The sequence below is a fragment of the Chiloscyllium plagiosum genome, unplaced genomic scaffold (genome assembly GCF_037043375.1).
Source record: "Chiloscyllium plagiosum isolate Xiang-an unplaced genomic scaffold, Cpla_swu_hap1 HiC_scaffold_16, whole genome shotgun sequence".
Lineage (NCBI taxonomy): Eukaryota > Metazoa > Chordata > Chondrichthyes > Orectolobiformes > Hemiscylliidae > Chiloscyllium > Chiloscyllium plagiosum.
In genome coordinates, this window is record NW_028270154.1 from 42133131 (window position 1) to 42148693 (window position 15563).

General features: G+C 41.3%; 1 protein-coding gene across 2 annotated transcripts in view; it reads right to left on the minus strand.

Annotated features, from left to right (window-relative positions):
- Positions 1-15209, minus strand: part of LOC122556636 (5-phosphohydroxy-L-lysine phospho-lyase) — a 47299-nt gene extending 32090 nt beyond the window's left edge. For both annotated transcript variants that reach the window (XM_087995330.1, XM_043703577.2), the window contains exons 1-3: positions 15074-15209; positions 14344-14462; positions 3254-3413 (exon numbers count right to left, since the gene is read on the minus strand). In XM_087995330.1, the coding sequence (XP_087851456.1) occupies positions 3254-3413; positions 14344-14462; positions 15074-15132 (338 nt within the window). In that variant the 5' untranslated portion in view covers positions 15133-15209. The remainder of the gene's footprint in view (positions 1-3253; positions 3414-14343; positions 14463-15073) is intronic.
- Positions 15210-15563: the final 354 nt, after the last annotated feature.

Sequence of the window (15563 nt, forward strand, 5' to 3'; positions counted from 1 at the left end):
ACAGTCTGCTGTGGTATGCCAGCCAACTTATAATGAGACCCTGTTTTAAAAATATCAACTCGGATTAGGAGTAGACTGTTGTCCGCTGAGGAGCTGTTGAACCCATTTAGGTTTAAACAATAATCTGGAAGAATTCACTGTTATTTTCCAGTTCTGGCACAAAACGTAACAGCTTCATTGGAATTTACATCTTCGTTGCTAGACCAGCACCAGAAACACTCGGCTACTATTTCCTTATAGGGTAAATGGCAAATAATCATATAGAGTGGGGCAGGATATGTATAATTTAGTAAGAAATGACAGGGAGTGAGCAGATCTTTCTTTCATGATAATGTTCACCAGGGTCACAGGAAACACTTGTTATAAAGATTATATTTGGCCAACAGAAATGTACACCATGGCATATTAAGAGCATTATTACATTAACATTTGGATAAGACTTACTGATTATTAAGAAAAAATACATGATTGTTTTTCAGTATTTTCTCTCACTAGTAGTTAAACATTCTCTTTGGAAGTTTGGAAAAATGCCCATGGCAGTAGACATGGATTAAAGAGTCCAGCTTTTGTTACACGGGAATTTTATTGTTTTAGGAGATGGGTCCTTAAGACTATATATTGGCCAGGAAAAATAACTGCTTCCTTCAAAGGGTAGGCAGGATCTGCTTAGGAAAAAACAAACAGTAAAACAGAATACAAGAGAATATTTAAAGTGAACCAAAATTGGAGTTGACTGCCTATGTTTTCACATTATATTAAAAATGGAGGGCTGATCACCAAAGTTAAAGAATTTCAGGCATTTCACCTTGATATATATCAGTGATTTGTATTGTGTACATGTATATGTTAGAAAGGATTCACAGAGTCTAGATTAGAGTGGTGCTGGAAAAGCACAGCAGTTCAGGCAGCATTCGAGGAACTGTAAAATCGACGTTTCGGGCAAAAGCCCTTCATCAGGAATACAGGCAGAGTGCCTGAAGGGTGGAGAGATAAATGAGATGAGGGTGGAGGTGGGGAGAAAGTAGCATAGAGTACAATAGGTGAGTGGGGGAGGGGATGAAGGTGATAGGTCAAGGGGGAGGGTGGAGTGGATAGGTGGAAGAGAAGATTGGCAGGTAGGACAAGTCATTTAGGTATAAACAATAATCTGGAAGAGTTCACTGTTATTTTCCAGTTCTGACACAAAAAGTAACAGCTTCATTGGAATTTACATCTTCGTTGCTAGACCAGCCCGAGATCCTGGGCCTCCTTCACCGCTGCTTCCTCACCACCAGTTGCCTGGAGGAAGAACACCTCATCTTCAATTTCCTTCCTAGTGCTCAATAATCCCCAAACAGGTCCTCCACCCTAGCTTTGCCTATGTTGTTAGTCCCAACGTGGACCACAACTGGATCCTCCCCCTCCCGCGCCAATATCCTTTCAAGCCGGTCAGAGATATCCCGAACCCTGGCACCGGGTAGGCAACACACCATGCGAGACTCCCGATCCGGCTTGCAAAGGATACTATCTGTCCCCCTAATTATAGAATCCCCTATAACAACTACTTGTCTTTTTGCTCCCCCCTCTTGAATGGCCTTCTGCACCATGGTTCCGTGGTCAGCTGGCTCATCCTGTCCAGAGCTCTTTTCCTCATCCGTACAGGGAGCAAGAATCTCATACCTGTTGGACAAGGTCAACCTGCCTATCTTCTTTTCCATCTATCCACTCCCCCCTCCCCCCTGACCTATCACCTTCATCCCCTCCCCCACTCACCTATTGTACTCTATGCTACTTTCTCCCCACCCCCACCCTCCTCTCATTTATCTCTCCACCCTTCAGGCTCTCTGCCTGTATTCCTGATGGAGGGCTTTTGCCCGAAATGTCGATCTTACTGCTCCTCGGATGCTGCCTGAACTGCTGTGCTTTTCCAGCCCCACTCTAATCTAGACTCTGGTTTCCAGCATCTGCAGTCATTGTTTTTACCTAGAAAGGATTCACAGCTAAATGTTGTCAATGCAGAGAATACAATTTGATCCAAAATTATAAAAGCATATCTATTTTCTTTTTGAGAATTTTGGTGAACTGGAAAATGTCCTGGAAATAATTAAAAACAATTCCATTGATTCCCTATTGTGTAGCTCATTCTTACAAACCAAGGTGGCTACTGTTTGATTTTTGGTCAATGACCAGTTAGTTGATCCCCATGTAAGTGCTCTGATACTGCAACTAATCTGAAACACCTACTTTCAGGAGAGAAAAAAAAACATACTTTTGGTCTCTATGCAGTAAATGGTGTCAGAATGAGGATTTGGCTCAACTATTAACATTGTTCCATGCAAATCTAAAAGACTCCTAAAATTCACAGCCAAGGAATAAAAATGAATAATGGACACTTGGCTCTGGTACAAAATAGCAAACAACTGTTAAAATATATCTCACTATAACAAAGAATTGTTGCCATCAGAGGAGGAGGAAAATTAATAAATCAAGCTATCAAACTATTTTTAAAGTTAATTCTATGACAAAAGTTTAAAAAAAATCATGACAAGGGTTGTCCCAAGATTCATTAGAGTCAATTAATCACTTTTGTTTTAGACACTATTGAAATGTAGGAAACTTAGCAGTCAATTTGTTCACAACAAATAATCCCACTTCAGTTGGAAATTGCACCATGGGATTTTTTTGCATCTACCTGAGAAGGTGAGACCGAGCTTTAGTTTGGAGTTTCACCGAGGAGATAGCGAGAAATGCAGATTCTGGAGAGTCAGAGTCAATAACATATGGCACTGGAGAAAGCACAAGTAGCATCTGAGGAGCAGGAAAGTTGATGTTTCGGGCAGAACCCTTCATCACTTTATCGACTTAATGTCTCACCTAAAAACTGGCACCTCCAAAACTGCAGAACTTCATTAATGCCCAAGTGCCAAATGCAATTTGAGTGGGACTTAAACACAGAATCTTCTGACTCAGAGGTGAGAGTAAATCAAAAGAGCTACATCTGATAATTATGGCACCAAATATGTATTTAGAATCATGCTTTCCAATATTTTAAGTTTAATTTCAAAACACTATGCATTTACATATAATGCTTAGGAAAAAAACCATCAGATTACAGTGAAGTTCAAAGTTTATTTCAATTATGTGTCAAAAATAAATTTACTAAAAACTGAATTTTAAGCCACCCAGACTAATACAACTATAATTTGAAATAATTGATATATAAAAATATTTAAGGAAAATATACATTTAGCAAATTAAAAGAATCAAATTTTACCCAGAATTCACAAAATAGAAAACCGATAGTTCCTGTGGTAGTGTCTCTGACAGTTTCTTTGCATAGTGGACTATATTGTCATGTAGAAAACGTGAATTTGTGTTCAATTTTTCCATTTGCATATATCCAGCTTTCACGACGTCTGGGTGACAATGTCCAACTATGAAAGGAAAAACATGTTTAAAGGCAGGAAATTCATTTAATGTAGCTTCATATTTGAAAACCAATGACAATCATCCATCTAATGGAATCTATATTCCTTAAATCCAATTCAGCTCAGCCAGTAAACCAAATTCTCAAATTCAAATTGGTGTTCATGCAATTTCACCACTGGGCCTCATTGCAATTAATCACAGGCAGTAATCCCCAGTTGGGTAGAATCATAGGATCCCTACAGTGTGGAAGGAGGCCATTTCATCCACTGAGTCCACACCAACCTTCCAAATGGCATCCCATCCAGACCCACCGTCCTTAACCTATCCCTGTAAGCCTGCATTTCTCATGACTAATCCAACCAGCACATCCCTGACACTATGGGCAATTTAGGATGGCCAATCCACCTAACCTGCATTTCTTTAGACTGTGGAAGGAAACTGGAGCTCACGGATGAAACCCACACAGACACGGGGAGAACATGCAAACTACACATATACAGTCAATCCAAACTGAACCCGGGTCCCTAGTGCTGAGAGGCACCAGTGCTAACCACTGAGCTGCCCAGAATGCTTCATAAAGGCTGGGTGGATGTGTCCCGAGTGTGAGGAACTAATAACGGATGGTATTCAGAGGGATTCAAAATGTTCTGATATGAATTAAAAATAAAGAGATACATAGAGATAGAAATTAGAAAGAAAACAATATGCTAGATTGTATTGTAAAAAAGCTGGAAGTCTTATTGCAACTTTAGAGCACTTTGGTGAGATCCCAACCTGCAGTACTATGTCTAATTGTGGCCTCCCTACCTAAGGAAAGATGCACTTACTACGAAAGGTTCACTAGATTTATTGCTGAAATGAGATGGATGTTCTAGGAGGATTTATTTGTAGTCACACTCTATACTCTGGCATTTAAAACAATGAGAAGTTATTTTATTGAAATTTATGAAATTCTTAGAAGCTTAGCAGGGTAGATGCTGATAGCATTACCCCGTAGGTGGCAGCTCTAGAACTGGAGGTAATTTTTCAGGAACAGAGGTCAGCTATTTAGAACTGAAAAGAGGAGTGATAGTTTCACTCAGGAATTTTGAATCTTTGGAACTCTAAACCATAGATGACTGAACACATTTGATGAGTTTATTCAGGACAGAGGAGATTTTTTTTAACATCAAGGGAAGTGGGGATTGGATGGAAAATGGAGCTGATGATAGTCACAATCTTCTTGAATGGAGGGGAGCAAACTTATTTCTGTTGCTGTTTCTTTGGTTCAGATGACATATGGTAAAAACAATGACTGCAGATGCTGGAAACCAGATTCTGGATTAGAGTGGTGCTGGAAAAGCACAGCAGTTCAGGCAGCAACCGAGGAGCAGTAAAATCGACGTTTCAGGCAAAAGCCCTTCATCAGGAGTACAGGCAAAGAGCCTGAAGGGTGGAGAGATAAGTGAGAGGAGGGGTATATGACATATGGTTGTTTCGCAAAATCTGGAGATGTAACAGAAATGCAACCTTAAATACTTCTGAGCTATTTTTCAGGAACCTTTAGTAGCCCATGAAACCACTATATGCCCATAAGAACTAATTAGAACTTGTACTACACTCCACTTCATTGATGTCTAATTTCACAATGTTGTCCTACAACTGGCACAGGACTCCAATTTGAATAACAAAATCAGGCAGTCACTTTGTAACAATTCCATTTTGTATGAGGCCCATTTCCACAGTTAATCTGTTGGGGAGACTGTGACCAAATCTTAGAAACACGTTATTCTCGAAAGACTTTTAAAAGGACTTTACCAAGTAGTTTAACATTCTGAATAGAAGCATTACTAGATTCCTTTGACAATCTTAATTATTCCTTTGTTTTTTCATTTGTCCTTTGTCAAACATCATTCCATAGGTTTGTGGATAGATAAGTAATGGGTTCCCACTGGCTGTTTGAAGCTTCATAAAAAATTTGAGAATTAATTCAACCACTTAGCTCTCCCAAAACTCCACAAGTAATTTATATTCTATAATGGATGGTGATGCATTGAATACATGTTAAGAATATTGAAAATTTCTGTAACAAAATTTCTAAATTTGGTCTAACTTAGGGCAAAGAAAAATGTTTTAGCAGATTACTTTTCTATTTGATGGAAATCACAACACTGTTTGTCCCTTTACTGTATTAAAGTTCACTGTGTCTGAACAACTTTAAGAAAATGTCAATAAGGCAAACAACAACTCAATTCAAATCAATTAATCTGCTCTGAAAATAAACTATGGTTGCAGTTTCCTTCGAAAAATGTCAGAATGCTTCTTCAAATATGTTTTGAGTAAAAACAATTAATTTTCAAGATATTCAGAATTAATCACATTGAATAAAATGTTATTTTAAAAAGATAGATCATGTGAATTCAGGTTTTATGAGTTCTGAGTATCACTTTTCCACTTTCAAAACTACAACTGTCTAGCTCTTAACCCATCATTCACTATGACATGTCTGCAGCTATCCATCTGCTCAGCCACACTCCTTGATGTGCTGGCCTTCTTAAAACAAGCTTTTTAAATCCCTCTCCCATCTACTCCATCCTCACCATCAGTAACATGTGTGATGAGCTCATGTCTTCTTTGTCATGAAGATTGAAATTATCCAATTAGCTGCCTCTACCACATTCCTTCCTTCTATTAGCCTACTGGGCTGAGAAACCTCTAAATACCCCCCGCTGCAGCCTGAATTTACGTCTTTCTCTAGGTGCTTCCAATCTCATTTTATGCTCTCTCTGAGCTCACCTTGCTTCTAAGATTTGTCTCCAGCTTCCTCAATGCTAGTCCAACATCCATGTTAATCGAGATTATAAAATGACCCCTCAGGTGTTGTTCATCTTTCCTTAAAATCTGCCATCATTACCCATCTTCAAAAAACCCTGCCCCTTCTTTGTTGTAAAACACTGCCTCATCTCTCACCTGCCTTTCCTCTTTAAAAGCCTTGGTCACGTTTTTATCTCTTTTCCTGCAAATCATTGTGTGCATCCCTCAGATCAGGTTTTCCTCAGTACTAAAACAGCTGTCATCAAAATCCCAAATAGCATCCTGTGTGACTGCTATAAAGGTGAAGTCTCTGTATTCATACTTGTTACCCATCTGCAACTTTTCACATAGTTGATCACACCATCCATCTGTCCAAAGTACAGCTTGACTGGAGGTCGGGAGAAGGAAGGTGTACTCACCTGAGTAAGGTTCCACCTTTAATTAATGTGTTGGAACTGTGGATTCAGCAGCAAGATAATCCTTTCTCACTCTCAGACAATTACTTCTGGTGATTCACAAGGATTTATCCTTGGTGCCTCCTGTACCTCATTTACATAATCTGAAAACCAGTGTCACTTTCCATATGTATGCTAATGACACCCAGCCCTAAATAATTTTCCCCTTTGCTTTTAAATATCCCCCAGGCCTTGGCTCTCTGTAGCTCTAAAGGATCTGAGGGGCAACTTTCTTATGCAGAGGGTGGTGCATGCATGGATTAACCTGCCAGAGGAAGTAGTGTAAGCTGTTACAATCACAACATTTAAAAGGCATCTGGATGGGTATATGACAGGAAGGGTTTAGAGCAATAATGGGCCAAATGCTGGCAAATGAGACTAGATTAATTTAGGATATCTGGTTAACATGGACGAGTTGGACTGAAGGGTCTGTTTCTGTGCTCTACATCCCTCTGACTCTACACAACTATCTAAGAGATCTGCACTCCTCCAACCCTGGCCTCCTGAATAACCCTGATTTTACTTACTTCACGATTGAAAGCCATATCCTTGTGTTAAATGTCAGGAGTTTACTGCTCCTTTCCTCCTTTAAATTTCTTTTTAAAATCTACTGCTTTGATCAAGCTTTTGATAATTGCCCCTGAACTCTCCTATGTGGCTCAGTCAACTTTTGTTTGATGATGCTTCTGTCAATCATCTTGGGACATTCTAATATGTTGATAGTGCTAGATAATTGCAAAGTGTTACTGTTTCAGCAAGTTTAAAGTTAAACTTGCCTAAAATCATCAGAATCATGTTAATTGTTTTGAAAGAGATTTCTTCTTCCAAAAAGTTCAAAAATGCTCAAATAGCCTGTGCTGTGGCAGAGGGACCAATGATATGGTTAATCTATGGTGCATTAATAAAGATTACTTTAATCAGGCTTTACACTCTGCACCCCAAAGTTCTACTTCAGTATTATAAATAGAAAGCAGCAAGTTTCAGCATTGCTTTGCATAAAGTTCACTGAAGATGTTACCGAGTAAGGTAATGAAACGTCTGGAAATGAACCTTTCAGCTCAGTGAGCAAACCTACATCCAAAACCTCAACCTGAACTACAAATCTTCTCAAAGTTTGCTTCTACTTCAGTTGATGGAAGTTCTGTACATGCATATTTATATCTGTAGATGGTGCTCTGCTTCCAGCCACTTATAGCAATTTAGATATTTTGTCAATAAGCTCCGATGAGCGGGAAGTATATTTTTAAGCCCTTTTCAAGTGGAGAATAGCCTGTAAAGAAATCAGGATAAATTCAATCTGTTCAATTACTGCCCCAACAGTCCAGCCTCCGAGGTCAAAGTAATAGAGGCTGAAGTGGCTGGGGCTATGTTCCCTGGAGGGGCGACCTTATAGAGCTTTACAAAATCATGGGGGGCGTGAATAGGGTGATTAATCAGGACCTTTTCCCCAGGCTAGGAGAGTCCAAAACTAGAGCGCATAGGTTTAATGTGAGAGGGGGAAGATTTAAAAAGGGCAACATTTTCATGCAGAGGGTGGTGCGTGTATGGAATGAGCTGCCAGAGGAAATTATGGAGGCTAGTACAATTACAACATTTAAAAGGCATCTTGAAGGATATATATTAATAGGAAGGGTTTAGAGGCATATGGTTAAAATGTTGGCAGGTGGGACTAAATTGATTTAGGACATCTGGTCAGCATGGACAAGTTGGACAAGGGTCTGTTTCCGTGCTATACATCTCAATGACTCTAATGGAAGGTATTGTCAACAGCTCCATCTAGCGCCATTTATTCAGCAATAATGTGCTGATTTATGCTCAGTTTGAGTTTGAATCACTGTGACTATTTGGCTCCAGAACTCTAGCGACCATATTCCAAACATGAATAAGGTGCGACAAGATTGGCTGCCCTTGACACCAAGGTAGTGTCAGGAAGTCCTAGTAAAACTGAAGTAGTTGGGAATTAGGGACAACTGTTCACTGGTTGAAGCCATCCAAAACCAGGGTTATGGCTATTGAAGAATAATTATTTGAATATGTGGACACTACTGTTGGTGTTTCTCAGGATTGGCTTTAAACATCTTCAGCTGCTTGATCAATGATCTTCCCTTCTACATTAGGTTAGAATTAGGAATGTGGGTTCTTGTGGTGCAATGGTAGTGTCCTTACTTCTGGATCAGAAGCCTGGTTCAAAGCCCACCTAGTCCAAATGTCTATCATAACATGTCTGAACATGATTAACAATACTTAGAAATTGGGATGATTGTTGAATACTAAATAGTTCACAACACTGCAAAAGGAATGTAGCCTATGTTAAGGGATGACATGAGGGCATTAGTCAGTAAGGATCATGGCTCAGGAGATCTGGAAGTCATACCAGTATGGGTGAGATTAGAAAAAGCTTGAATTAGAAAATGCTGGTGCAAGTAGATCATAGCGCCTTAACAGTGAATTGCTGAAGCTTGTAACAAAAGCAGAGCAATAATTGTAGCTGATTTTAAATTTTCATATAAACCTGCCGAATCAAATTGATAGACTGCATGAATGAATGCTTTTGTTCCAGTTTCTGGAGCAATACAATGTGGAATCTGTAGTGATTGGAATGACGTCAGCCAGATGGATCTCATAGAATATGAGGGGCTGTAAACTTGGTCTAATCAGGAGTCCTATCTGACAAATATGAACAGTAGCATCAGAAGTTCTGCTCACCCAAGAAACTGGCTCTGAGCTAGCTGAGGTCAGTGACATGGACTATGCATTTGTACATCAAGGGTGACTTGGTGATGGGATACCGGCTTTCATGAAATTATTTTGGTGGCGACGAGAGAAAAACACACCCCTGCACAGATTTACTCACAACAATCCTCTTTACATTGGAGTACGCATTACTCAAATCGTGCTGTTATTTGGCTCCTTTGATTCTGCCACTGGAAGAGTTGGCCAAGAATGTGCTATATTTTCCAGGCAAATGACACTGAGACAAATGAAGAGCAACAAGTAATTCTCCTGACGACGTGTGAACCTGTAGCTTATTTTGGTTATCAGGAGCCTAACTTTCCCCAAGGCACCAGATTCTAAAACCTTTCAAGAGTTGACGGATTTAGCTAAGGAATATTACAGACCCAAACCTCTTCCAATTCCGAGATGCCATCAGTTTCACTCAACAGTTTGAGAATGAGGGGAATTTGTACTGGGATTTTTAATCAAGTTAATACGACTAGCAAAAGCGTGTGATTTTGGTTTAATCCTAAGTGAGATGCAGAGACACTATTTGGTATGTGGAATTAATGATGTGACCATACAAAAACGCCTACTAGCTGAACCCAACTGGACTTCAAAATAAGTGCGACGATTGGCTTTATCATTGGAAAATGCAGCAAGCAGAGCTTATGAGTTAGAGGGTATGCTGATGGAAATGGAATGAGCTTGTTAAATGAGAGTGGGGAGCACCATTTGAGTGAAGGCAATTGCATTGCCTCATTCAGCACATATCCTGAACAGAGTGATCCTAGATCCCAGCAAAGCCCCAAAACAAAGACAAAGCTCAGCCAAACAGACAATATTTCTCGAGGATCTGGCCTGCCAGGCCATTGTAGTTGTTACTGTTTTGCAGACTCAAGACAATGAAAGAGTCTCACCAGACCTAAATTGAGTAAGAGAATTCTGAGGCAAGTATCCAGGAGAGTGGACACCCTGAAAAGTCAACCGACAGCTGGTTTGGAACAGTTAAATTGCTTAGCATTATCCAAATCAGAACCAAAATAAATGTCTGGTTAAATGGTCACCAAGTCCTAATAGAGGTCGATACTAGCACGGCTGTATCAATGATTGCAGAACCAGTCTTTATCAAAAGTTGCTCTGGCCTCGAATCCTAAAGTCTGCATAAGACCTCAGCCAGACTGAGAACTTACACAGGGGAACCTTTACAGCTTAAGGGTACAACTTTGGTTCTGGTCTCTTATGAGAGGCAGCTGGTTCAGTTACCACTAACTGTAGTAAAAGGCTTGAGCCCAGGCTTGATGGGGCACAATTGGTTGAGAAAGATTCAACTTGAGTAGCTCAACATTTCGATCAAAAATGGCTGTCTAAGTGAAGTCCGAATGAAATACTCAAAGGTTTTCGGGGAGGTCTACTATCAAAAGGGGTCGAGGCCATCTAGCATATTGACCAAGAAGCAGTTCCATGATGCTGCAAGGCCCATCCAGTGCCATTTGCATTTTGGGCAAAAATAGAGGCAGAAATCAGAAAGCTGGAAAGTGAAGGAATCATCAGACAGTTTGCAGTATAGGCTGCACCGGTTGTACCTAATGTGAAGCCCAATGGTTCAGTTTGCCTTTTTGGGGATTTGAAGCAAACAGTAAACTGCTTTTCACAGCCGGATAAATACCCAATCCCTCACATGGAGGGATTAGATTAGATTAGATTAGATTACAGTGTGGAAACAGGCCCTTCAGCCCAACAAGTCCACACCGACCCGCCGAAGCGAAACCCACCCATACCCCTACATTTACCCCTTACCTAACACTACGGGCAATTTAGCATGGCCAATTCACCTGACCCTGCACATCTTTTGGACTGTGGGAGGAAACCGGAGCACCCGGAGGAAACCCACACAGACACGGGGAGAACGTGCAAACTCCACACAGTCAGTCGCCTGAGGCGGGAATTGAACCCGGGTCTCAGGCACTGTGAGGCAGCAGTGCTAACCACTGTGCCACCGTGCCGCCCAAAACTGGCCGGGGCGGGGTGGGGGGCCGCTGTCCTTCATGAAGCTGGACATGAGCTGTGCGTGCCTTGTGATTAGATGAGGATTCCCAGTAGTATGCTGCAATTAATACACATAAAGCTTTGTACTATACGATACTGCCTTTTGGGGTTTCCTATATATGTAACCTGGCCTCCATTCTGGCACCCTTACATTTGCTATTGAAAAAGAGTCAGCCTCTGGAAATGATTTTGTAGACAAGATATAGCCTTCAGGCAAATGAAAATGCAGTTATCATTGTCTAAGGTGTTGGCACACTATGATCCCAAGTGAGATGTGGTACTGACATGCAATGCCTCCCTCCACGATATTGAGTAGTTTTGGGTCAAAGTGGAACTGTGGAGAGGAACGTCTGATGCTGTATGCTGAATGAAAATATGCCCTGATAGAGAATGAAGATTTGGCGGTATCTTTTGTGTGAGAAACCTCCACCAAAATCTTTTACAGATGTAAATTGGAATAGTAACAGAACACAAACCACTGCTTGGGTTACTTAAAGAGGACAGGGCCGTGTTACCAGTAACTTCAGGTCGAATTCACTGGTGTATACAATTCCAAATTGGAACACCGTCCGGGAGGTGATGTGACAAATACGGATGCATAGAGTCAACCAGATTGAAAACTTTCTGGACCCAGCAAGACCAGACAACCACAGAGGACGTTTTTATTATGGGGAGCAAGAGTGATTGTCCCGAGCAAAGCTCGCTACCAGGTCATCTAGGAGTTTCCAAAATGCAGAGGTTGGCGAGAAATTATGTCTGGTAGTCAGGATTGGATGCCAACATAGCCATGTTGGTGGAGTAGTGCTCAAAGTGCCAACAACGACAAACATTACAGCGAGCAGCTCCCCCACACTTGTCTGAATGGTCAGGTAAACCCTGGACTCGGTTACAAGTTGACTATGCTGGTCCTTTCATGATCTCTATGTTTTTAGTCACTGTGGATGTCCATTCAAAGTGGTTGAACGTACAAAGAGTTCATTCATCAAACATGGGATGACGATTGAAAAGTTGTGAGCATCTTTTACAACACATGGATTCCCAGAGGTGTTGGTCACAGACAATGGGGCATCATTTACCAGCCTGGAGTTTGAGTATTTCCTATACTCAAATGGCATTCGGCATACAAGGACAACCCCACTCAAACCATTATCCAATGATCTAGCAGAAAGAGCTGTCCAAACTTTGAAGGCAGGCTTAAAGAAACAGTCTACAGATTCACTCAATTCCAAAGTGTTCTGGTTCCTGATTGATTATAGGACCACATCTCACACTACAAAACAGACAGCTCCAGCAGAGTTGCTAATGGGGAGAGCACTCTGCATCAGGTTAAATCTGACCTTCCTGGAGCTGGTGGTGGTGGTGGTGTTGGGGGGTTGGGGGGTGTGTGAAACAGCATCAGGAATGCCAATACTGGACACGAAACTCTTCTAAGCAAGAGAGGCAGCTTACTTCAGGGGACGAAGTCTGGTGTAGGAACCACGGGAATGGCTCTGCATGGTTAAAAGGCATGGTTGACTCAAGATAAGGTTTCATGACATTCAAAGTTTGGGTACATGTGGCATTCCTGAACAAGAATGTGGACCACATGAAAGTTGCAGCCGAGCAATCGGGGCGAGAGCAAAACATACTCAGTCCCTCAGAACATTTGGCAAGGCGGTCAGAACCCGTGGATTCTCCCCCTCCACCTAGTGTCTAAAAAACCTCTGAGGATGAGATGGACACAGCAGATATCACAACATAAATGGCATAATTGCCTGTGGAAGATGAGTTTTGGCCAAGATGCTCTGGGTACAAGAGGCAAGCTATAATCTGGTACAAGCTGCCAGTGTCTGAGTGGCAGTGTCAGAGGAATCAGATCTGGTGTGAAAACGTCTCAGGAGAAGCTAAGGGAAAAAAAAATGGGCCCATGTCCCAGGACCTTGGGGGGTGGGGGGATGCCATGATTAGAGATGCCTGATTAGGGCAATAAATCTGGTCAAATCAAGGAGTTCTGGCTGATAGATATAAACAGGCATGTCAGGGATTCTGTTCAGTCTAGGAGCTCCCATCTAGCTAGGACAATGTCATGTACTATGCATGTTTAAATAAAGGGTGACTTGGTGACAGGACACCGGCGTTTGTGGAGTTGTTTCAGAGCCTACTAGGGCTAAAGCTATTTTAGATGTAGTATTGTGTAATGAGACATTATTAATTAGTAATCTCATGCAAAAGATGCGCTGGGAAATACAGTCATAATACAACTGAGTGTTTGAAAGTGACATGACTTTAAATAAAGCCAGTTTAAAGAAGGGTGGCATGGTGGCTCAGTTAGCACTGCTGCCTCACAATGCCAGGGACCCGGGTTCGAGTCCCACCTCGGCCAACTGTCTGCGTGGAGTTTGCATGTTCTCCCCGTTTCTGCGTGGGTTTCCTCTGGGTGCTCCGGTTTCCTCCCACAATCCAAAGATGTGCAGGGCAGGTGAATTGGCCATGCTAAATTGCCCATAGTGATAGGTGCAATAGTCAAGGGTAGATATAGGGTTGGGCAATGGGTCTGGGTGGGTTACTCTTCAGAGGGTCGGTGTAGACTTGTTGGGCCGAAGGGCCTGTTCCATACTGTAGGGAATCTAATCTAATTCAAAATGTTCAGCAATAATAAATTCTACTTAAAAATAAAATAAAATTTAACAAAGTAGATTCATCCAGGACTTAAGGATAACATTTTATTAAAAGAGGAGGTTTATAATGTTGCAAGGAATAGTGGCAAATTTGAAGAATAAGAATGTTTGACATTCCAGCAACTGATGATAAAAAGTTGATACAAGAGGCAAAAAAAAGCAAAGTAGCCAGGATTATATCAAAAAAGAATTGTAAGAGGTTTAAAAGTTACAAAGAGCTTCCCTAATATTATGTAAGCTTTGTCATCTGTTTAAAATAATCTTACCATGAGCAACATTGTTAATACAGTCCAAATATTTTCTGTCCTTTTCGTCAAACATATATTGCCCCTGAGCTCTGACAATCTTGACAGGGTCATCTGGAAAAAAGAGCCTGCAAGAAGATCTGAAAATAAAATGAACAGATGACAATGTAACTAAATCATTTAAGGATTTTTGAAACTTTTATTCTTTCAATATTGCCTAATGGTAATTTTACTGTATTATACATTTCCATTAAAACAAAACTTGAAGCATTTGTAACACAATGCTGTCTTAATGAGTAAAAATACAAACAAAAAGAATAAACCTATGTGCAAGAAGATCTGAAAATAAAATGAACTGTCCAAAGTGCAGGATTTTTAATTTATGTGGTTGTTTCCATGCACTTGATACTAATTTCCCATGAATTCTACAGCAGGGCCTTCCATGGGTTCACATTGAGGAGGAGAAAGTGAGGTCTGCAGATGCTGGAGATCAGAGCTGAAAATGTGTTGCTGGAAAAGCGCAGCAGGTCAGGCAGCATCCAGGGAACAGGAGAATCGACGTTTCGGGCATAAGCTGTTGAGGAGAATGGGGCATTCGTCCGGGGTTCAGATACTTCAACCCAGAAGGTAGGATTCAAGCAGAGCTGTGTAATTTGTTTAATGCTGACAAGGCGCGAGTTTAGTAAAACGGACATTCTTCCCCCTGGTCGATTTTAAATCGCAGCGACAGCACATTTGATTGAATACTTACGCGATGTACTTCTTTCGGAGAGTTAAGGTTTCTTTTTTGTCGTAGAGTTCAGAAGCCATGCTCGGCTGCCAGTCGTTCTCTGAGTGTGCTATGGGTAAGCCGGAGGGTCACGTCAATGCTGCGCTCTTCCTCCGCGGACGTAAGCACTTGGTTTGGTTTTGCACTTCGCTTTGCAGCCGCTAGTTCCGGAGAACTTGGACGTGAACCAGGAAAGGAGTGTCCGTGTCGAGAGCAGGTCTGCGGTCTCTCTGGGGATACTGGGCTCCCTCTGGCCCCGTGGAAATATGTACTGGAGTACTGATGCAGGGGTGGGGTACATAACCTGGTGACCAGAAAAATGCTCTTGACTTGTTTTTATATTTTTACTACATCCATAAGCGCTCTTCACGCAACCGAACTTTCTTGTCCATCACCAAATCACCTATATTTTTTCATCTATTAACCACCAGCAGCAAAACTCCCGAGTTTTCCAATCGATCAATTGAAATGA